The sequence below is a fragment of the Eutrigla gurnardus genome (genome assembly GCF_963514095.1).
Source record: "Eutrigla gurnardus genome assembly, chromosome: 1".
Lineage (NCBI taxonomy): Eukaryota > Metazoa > Chordata > Actinopteri > Perciformes > Triglidae > Eutrigla > Eutrigla gurnardus.
This window is the reverse complement of record NC_139915.1, coordinates 9,572,872-9,581,398: the sequence shown is the minus strand read 5'-3', so window position 1 is coordinate 9,581,398 and position 8,527 is coordinate 9,572,872. Positions and strand designations below refer to the sequence as shown.

The 8,527-nt window shown below is 39.4% G+C and overlaps 1 protein-coding gene across 1 annotated transcript; it reads left to right on the top strand.

Annotated features, from left to right (window-relative positions):
• The first annotated feature begins 767 nt into the window (after positions 1–767).
• On the top strand, positions 768–4,281 carry sult5a1 (sulfotransferase family 5A, member 1). The gene is made up of 6 exons (XM_084015444.1): positions 768–1,042; positions 1,355–1,566; positions 1,895–2,021; positions 2,110–2,207; positions 2,519–2,699; positions 2,877–4,281. Exons 1-6 carry the CDS (start codon positions 904–906, stop codon positions 3,011–3,013), a joined length of 894 nt encoding a protein of 297 aa, XP_083871570.1. The 5' UTR covers positions 768–903; the 3' UTR covers positions 3,014–4,281.
• Positions 4,282–8,527: the final 4,246 nt, after the last annotated feature.

Below are 8,527 nucleotides of genomic sequence, written 5' to 3'. Positions count from 1 at the left end.
CATACAATCTACCATTACAGTCCTCAGTAATGTAAAAGAAGGGCAACATACACAGGACACATTGTACCTGTAATGTGAGGATAAAATCCCTTTTTATGTGTAGAAGAAAATGTGTTACCTCACAGTTTCATTTGAATCTCATCCTAATATTCCTTTCTCTTGTACTGATCAAATGTCCTGTTGCTCCTATTTGATTGTGGTTAACTTTTGTTATCCTGATTAGAACAAGACATTCTAGTTGAGCTTGAGAGAAAAGATCTTTTGGTCTTCCTCTTGGAAGCAGATGTGTATTGAGTCGTGCAAATTATTTGATGATTTGATGAGTGGATTTGCAGCAAATCCACTCATCACACCTTCCTCCATGTTCTCTGTAACTCTGTTTAAAAGTCTGACGAGCCCCACTTTTGTCAGAGAGGATTTTTCAGCAAAGTTATGAACTTCTTTCACCACTGACAGTGATTAAACCTCATCTGAACCAGCCACAGAATTGGACCTGAAGAGTTTTCTTCGACATATGCAATTAAAATTGTGTTAATAGTAACTGCTGACAACGAGCATCAAACATCAAAGTTTCAGAAACTACTGTAATGGATGAAACTGTATACAAACCATGGTCTAGAGAAACAAATGGAAGCTGGAATTATACATGGCAATTTGTTATCCAAAGTACATTTAGGAAGAAACACTCACTGTGACACCCAGTTTCACATTTGCATTTCCTCTTTCTAGTTGCTGCGAAACCTGTGTTATCATCATTCGGTCTCTCCCACAGAGCGGCTGCACAAAGAATCAGACAGGCACAGGCAGAGCTACAGAAAAGTGAACACAAACGGAAAGCTAGTCGTGAGGCAGCTGACAGAGAGACAGAGACCAGCTAATAGCGTGCCTATACCCGAGTTAGATATGGCCAGGTTGGATGTAGTAGAGACATTTCAAGGTATATTGTTTCCTGGACACCTTCACACACAGGATTCCTTACAACATGCTCTCAAATTTCCATTTCAAGACACGGACGTCATCATTGTCACCTATCCAAAGTCAGGTAAGTAATGTTAAGTGTCTTTGAGTACCCAAAAAAGAATTATATCTATTATTATTATTATTATTATTATTATTATTATTATTAAAAGACGAGCAACCAATCAGGATACAAGGATTGTCTCACATATCTTCATGTCAGCAGTGAAATGCAACTAACCACTTGAACATGTTGAGCAACTCATTGCAGACATAATGTTGAAATCTATGTAAGTACACTTTGGGTTGAATTTATGACACCCTGCCGCTTTTGCTGTTTGAATATTTTTTTTTTTTTTTTACAAAAGTCAGATCTCAGAAGCTTCTCTTTTAACAGGCACCACATGGATGCAGGAAATTGTGACTCTCATATCCAACAGAGGGGACCCACATGTGTCCCAAACTGTACCAAACTGGGCTCGGGCACCCTGGCTGGAGCAGCATTATTTCACTGCGATACTGAACGCCTCAACCACCTCGCCTCGACTCATCACCACACATCTGCCTCATCACCTGCTGGGACCCAGCCTCAAGGGCTCCAAAGCAAAGGTCATATGTTCATGCTTATTTATCGACTGTTTGGACACAGTAAAGAGAAAGGCCTTGATGTATTTATTGAACACTTGAATATCAGTGTATATGCCAAAATGTCATCTTCAATGTCATATGTTAGTTACAATGGGCCCCAGTGCACACTATTCTGACGGGCCCTGATGTATGCTAGCAAACAGCGTCTTCATATTTTATATAGACCAAGCACGCCATAGTTGTCCTTGGAAATGTACTTGCCCTCTTAAGGGTTTATAAAGCAAAGGGCAACATTTTATTCATTCATTTCATTTCTGGTCTATACATTGTGTCACTGCTCTTCTTACAGATCATCTATGTGAGCAGAAACCCTAAAGATGTCGTGGTGTCATTTTATCACTTCCACAAAATGGCTAACTTCCTCCCAGATGCTGGCTCGTTTCCAGATTTTTTCAATAGTTTTCTGGAGGGCACAGGTAAGTTGACGTCAGGACAAAAATACATTTTTATTTAATTGTTTATATGAGGGTCAGCTCACTTCAGCTATACTTTTATTTGTTTCAGTGAGCTACGGCTCCTGGTTTGACCACATTAAGGGCTGGACCAGTCAGACAGCAACTATGAACAATTTGCTTCACATCACCTATGAAGAGATGATATTGGTAAAGGAAAATTGATTTATCACTCATATCATACTTACTGTCCATAAACATAAAAGTGTAAATTTTTTCTATTAGATGATGATTGACCTTGTTCCCCAAACCGGAGAGTTGGTCTAGAAGGGGAAGTTCAATATGTGAAGATGCTAAATGTTACTCTAACTTCAACTTTTAAAGCTTACTTCAGAGGTTGGATTGCATATTTAGCATTTCCAGGAAGCCATTGCACACTGCAATAACATTTTTTTTTGTTTGTTTATGGTTAGTTGTAATTTTTAATGATTTTAACTATATTGTCTCCTTCCTGGTGTCAGGATCTACATGGCACCATCAAGAGGTTGAGCTCTTACCTACAGAGTCCCCTGCTGGAGGACGAGGTCAACAACTGTGTGAAACAATGCAGTTTCAACTGCATGAAAGACAACACAATGGCCAACTATACCTTGATCACTGAGGACATAATAGACCATAGCAAGGGCTCCTTCATGAGAAAAGGTGGGGCTCTATTTTATTATATACTTTTTTAAATGTTTGTTTATTTCTGTAATGTCTGCAAAGGATTCAAGGGGCCTGTATTTAAAATTATGATTATAGTTTACATGGTATTTAAAAGATCACGTATTTGGCCTTTAATTAAATCGTATCCCTCGCTGCTCGCTTCCTACGTTTCAGGGAAGATTGGAGACTGGAAAAACATGTTTACTGAGGAGCAGAATCAGCATTTCAGAAGCGTCTTCAAGTCCAAGATGGAGGACTGCACTTTAGAGTTTGTGTGGGAGGATCAACATAACGAGGAGACAAGCTACTGAACAGATCCCACTGAAGAACACAGAACTGTGAAAAAGCTAAATTAATTTAGAAAACATGTTGCATGTCTCAGATGTGTTCTCTAAATTATACTTAAAGTTAAATTTAAACTACACCTTGATTAAAGGGGCATTTTGTGAAATACACTCTTCAGTACCCTTCTATAACTCTTCTAATGTTGTGTTCATGTGTCTCTACATGAAGTGATACTTGTGATGCAGTCTTCAATCTTTTGATTGTTATTATTATTATTATGTATGAATATATCTCAGATTAACTAAATCCTCTTACAGTTGATCATAACCTGGTCCAAATTGTTGTTATTGTTTTTCGGTACAAATCAAGGGACACTTGGGGTTGTTATTTTGTAATTTTGTCGTTAAAGTCCCAGTCGGCAAGTCCGGCGGATCGAGGGCACTCAACTTTGTGCCCTTTGAAATCCCTTAGATCACGCCACCTTTGAAATGCGGGTCCGATGTTGACTCTGGTTTTATCACCTTTTTTCCTTATTTTCCACCGGTATTTTCTTTTCCTTGGTTGTTTCGGACCTCCTCGTTTCGGTTTTTAACCGAGGAATTGGAAGCTTGTTGCTTCTTCCCTCCGCCTCCCCCCTGTGATAGTGGTACGACCTGAGGGGGTAGGGGCTGTGTGCTGATTGGACAGGATGATCCAGGTGCCGTCGGATCTTTACAAAACAAACAGGCGCGCTTTTTTTCTAAAACCGGATGATTTATGTTCTATCTGAGTATAGTGTCGACTTCGGTGAATATAATCAGAAAAATGTTGCCGACTGGGACTTTAATATGAAGTTCGTCATCCACAGGGGTGAGCTGTCCTTGTATAATCTGCACGGCACACCCAAAGAAAGCTGTTGTTCCAGTTCCCATGCACTGAGAGGTTTGATTGAATCTTGAAACTGTGTGTGTGTGTGTGTGTGTGTGTGTGTGTGTGTGTGTGTATTGGTACATATGGTACAGAGTGTACTGAACAAACTGTGCTCTGTGACTTCAAGAATGCTCTGATAATGGGTGGAAAGACATCCGTCTGGTAAAGGTTGACATGATCTTTAATCCACTGAGGCTGTTAGCTGATATGTGATTATATTGTACAATTTATCTCCCACTTCAGAGACGGTTTGTAGAATTCAAATGTGCTTAATTGCAGATCACAAGACATGTTTAAGCTACATTTGAGTAAAATGTTACAAGACAAAACTTCGTACTCATGTCTTAAAGCTGTAGTCCTTAATCCCCCCCTCTGAGCTCGTATCGTTTTCCCCTCGGAGCCTCCCAAGAAGCACATATTACCGGGATAATTAAAAAAACATTCTCTTATTTTACGAAAATAGGTCACCGAAATGTGTTTCTGGAAACATTTTATGCGAGAAATAAGCTATACATTTGCTGAATCTGTCTTTAATTTAGATCGACAACAGTTTAAAAGATTTTTTTGAGTTTGCGGGAGGCGGCGCCCTCTAGAAACTCGCCGCAATGCGAAGGCATTGCACAGCTTCTTATATAGACAATGAATGAGAACATTCCCTCCGGATATAAACTCAGACAGGATGCCGTTTAGTTTCCCGGTAATTGTCTGCAATTTACCACTACTGGTTTCATACGAGCTGTTGAACATACGAAGAAATGTCACACCTTCCAACAACAATAAAGTAACGTTCATAATCAATACAACTTCCTCAAAATAAATCGCCTCAATCGTCCGCCATTATCCAGAGAGTTTCAGAAGTCAGAAGAGCCGCAATGCATTTTGGGGAAGTTGAGTATATCTAGCAAGGTCCGCTGTATACTCAGAAATTCTTGCCAATGCAGTATACATCCAGGCATTTCTCGCATACACAAATTCACATTCTATTGTATGTAGGCGCACTACGTACTCAAATTAACGTCACACTTTAGTATGAGTAGGACATTAATATGGCATTTCAAACACAGCCTGGGTTTGTGGTGACTAAATATGGTGGTTTCAGGAGCAGCCAGTGGCTGATCGTTGGCTAATGCTAGTAAAAATGCTAAGCCGACCAAAATCGTTGCAGTTAATAGCCCAGTTATCTCCAACAACAACGTATCCAACGAGCCAATTCATCATCACTTAGGGTTTACACAATGTGTTTATGCCTGTTGGAAAATCATTTGTCAATAGATTTGATATAGGAAAGAAAATGACTCACTGTTTAGTTGAGAATGTCAGTTATATTTATCAGCAACCATTGAAATAGAGGAAATGCCCCCATTGCCCTTTATGACTAAGACAATGTTATTTAATTCAAGTTCGACCACTGGTTAGTCATATTAAAGGCATACTTTGCCAGTGAACACATGAATCTGTATTGAAAGTGGGTCATATGTAGTCGCAATGTAATACATTTCAAATTTGGTGCCTTCTTGACTGAGAAAAGGCAGACAGTGACTTTTTGGCGTATGTGGATGGAAGACAACAACTCCCACGATGCACAGCTCCGCAGGCCACTCCCACTGATCTCTCCCCCCTCTTTACTGAGAAGTCGCTTCATATTTCTAGTCAACACCGGCCTCTGGTTCGGCACAAGCTTACCGGGCTGGCGTGAGTGGATTTTGGATAGAGCACAGAGCGGCTTTTTTATTCTAAAAGGACTGGTCTAGCTCCACTCACACCCAGAGTATGAAGTGAGGTCCCACCACTGATCTGTAGGTCTGTAGCATCAGTGTGTCCCACCCCCTATAGGAGGGTTGAAAACATGAGGAACTAGTTGTAGTCTTACCTCCTCAACCTACTAGTCAACTGAATAATAGACCTAGGGTGTTATTATGATGGTGGAGAAGTAGTCATGTTGCTATAGTAGTATTCTCTTAAAGAAAACACAGTTTTAAGCTGTTTCCATTGACAAACAGTCCCCTCAAAAACTACTGGAACAACAAAGCCATTCCCTTTATTTTTGTTGTACACTGAAAACATTTGGGCTGACATCAAAATATAATTATGAGACAAGAGATCAGCTTTTCAGCTTTTATTTCCAGGTATTTACGTCTAGATTTGTAACACAACTTGGAAGATAGCAGCTTCTGTTTGAACCCAAGTGTTTCAAGTGAGCAAAATGATTGGAACATGTGACTGATAGGTGTGTTTTGTTGCCCAGGTGTATCCTATTACATTGATTATTCAAATAATAAATTGCGCTGAATATCTACTCTCAGCCTTGGCCATTGGCAGTTGGCCATTGGCAGTTGTTCTTTCATGCAATGATACTCTCTCACTTATCATACTGTATTACTGTATGGGGCCAAGCCTCCCAGACAACCGTCAAACCAGTCACATCATTATACAAACAGGCACTGAAAATAATGGACCAGAAACCATTAACATCACATCACTGTTTAATTTTACAAAAATATAAGTTATTAAGTTTTGACAACTTGATTAAGTTTTCTTTTCTTAAAATAATCTTTAAATGCGCAAATAATCTGGCGCCCTCTGTACTCTGTCCATTTGTCATGAAAACAAAGGCAAGGAGCGTGGCCACAAGGGGAACAACGGGTGGGAACTGCACAGTAGAGGGGCGCAAAACTTCTTTCGGCCAGTCATGTTTTTCAGTAATAGGAACCCGCTTTTGGAACAACTTACAAATAGAACTAAAAACACAAACAGAACTGAAAACATCTAACAGTAAGGTAAAACACTGGCTGAAAGTAAATCAGGGTTGTGACCACTAAGACACACACGCTGGGGGTTGTGTACGTGACTTATTGTTTGTGATGTTCCTATGTATGTTGTGGTTGTTCTGTTGTGTATGGTGAGGGTATGAACACTAAAATGACCCTTGATGTTTTGTTGGTCTCTATGTGTATAGAGAGGTGTTTGCACACATATACTTCACTTTTTAGAATACTTTTAGACTACAACATGTTTTTACAAAGGTCTGACCAGGGACTGGGGTTGCAAATTATCCAACTGGCTAGAAACATTTTATGTAACACATCTACAGACATTGTTATGGCATTGATTGTGATAGCTATGTATGTAATAATGTGCGCTGCATTGTCCCTGACAAATAAACTAATAAATAAAATAAATAAATAAATAAAAAAACTATTTGGAATATCCTGAAAAACAAAGAAACCACTGTTGTTCTTCGTCACGCACACATGCTCACACATTTCAGCCATGTGAGAAGCTACTTCACACTTCTCTATATATCTGGCCTCAGACGACGCCGCTAAGGGGAAGGAAGTTGAAGGGTAAAGCTGGCGTGTCCTGGTTCATAATATTTCAAAATCACAGGCTATTCTTGGTGAAAAGTCAGTGATAAGTCAGTCAAAAGACTTATCAACTATTATTTAGCCACACATTGGGACTTTTGTTCATGTTCTTGGATGAAATGTTTTTTCACTTTCATCACTGAGGTGAGAGACTACATTAGATAAATGTGCACATTCCACACGGGTCTTTTCTATTCTGGCGAATTAAAGCTCTGCTCAGCTTGAAGTTGGGCAGTGCTGTGCTGGAAACAGCATGAAAAATATACAGCCCCTTGACACTGCCTTTTCATTGCGGAATTATCACTCTTTTTTTCTGTAATGTTGTTAGTGTAAAAGGTACAGAGACAGAATGGGGGGTCAGAGTGATTTTGCCTCTGAGTTGCCAACGAAGGTCATCTCAGAGCTGCAACAAAGGAGAAATGAGTCGAGAAGACCTGAGTGTGAATGGGGAGAGCTGGAAAGATGGAAAAGAAGGAGACATTTTGATGACATGTTACAGGGCGACCCGCCACTGGGGGATATAAAAATCAGAGAAAATGTATCTGAAGAAGAAAAAAAGTTGCTCACACATAGCCACTATGTATACAAAAGTCACGACTAGCAAAATTAACTCTCAGTTCACCTGCCATTGTTGTTTTGGTATGCTCAGGGTAATATTATTTCGGACACTTATTTAATACATCACACTACCGGCAACGCTGTTGCATTTTTTCTCATAACCTTTAAATTTGAACTATTTTAACCGATTTAATTTATACCATTTACTCCTAAATGATTGGTTTTATTGGCTCTAAATGGTGGAGACACAAGTAAGAGGCTCTCTACCACAATGTTAAGAAATCGTAGCTCAACTAAACAACAGTAACAGCTTAATCATCATCTCATATTAATTATGTGTAGTTTTCTGTTCAGCTACATTATATCACAGAGTTGATCATTGTTAATGATGTGAATGAGAAAGAACCTGGTGGTTTGGTAATGTGCAATGAAATTACATGATATGAGTCCTCTAGTCACCAACAGGGCTGGACTCTGTTGCACTGCACACTTTTAGCCTACAAGGCCAACGTCTTCTTAAAAGCTTTGCTCAGAGGTAAACCTTGAAGGAACATCACCTCTCCCTTTATTTCAACACAGCTGAACAGACTGCTTATGTTTCTTATTAGACATATCTATGAAGATGATTTTTATCCGGTCAAATTGATTTTTATATATACACTCAACAAAAATATAAACGCAACACTTTTGTTTTTGCTCCCATTTTTC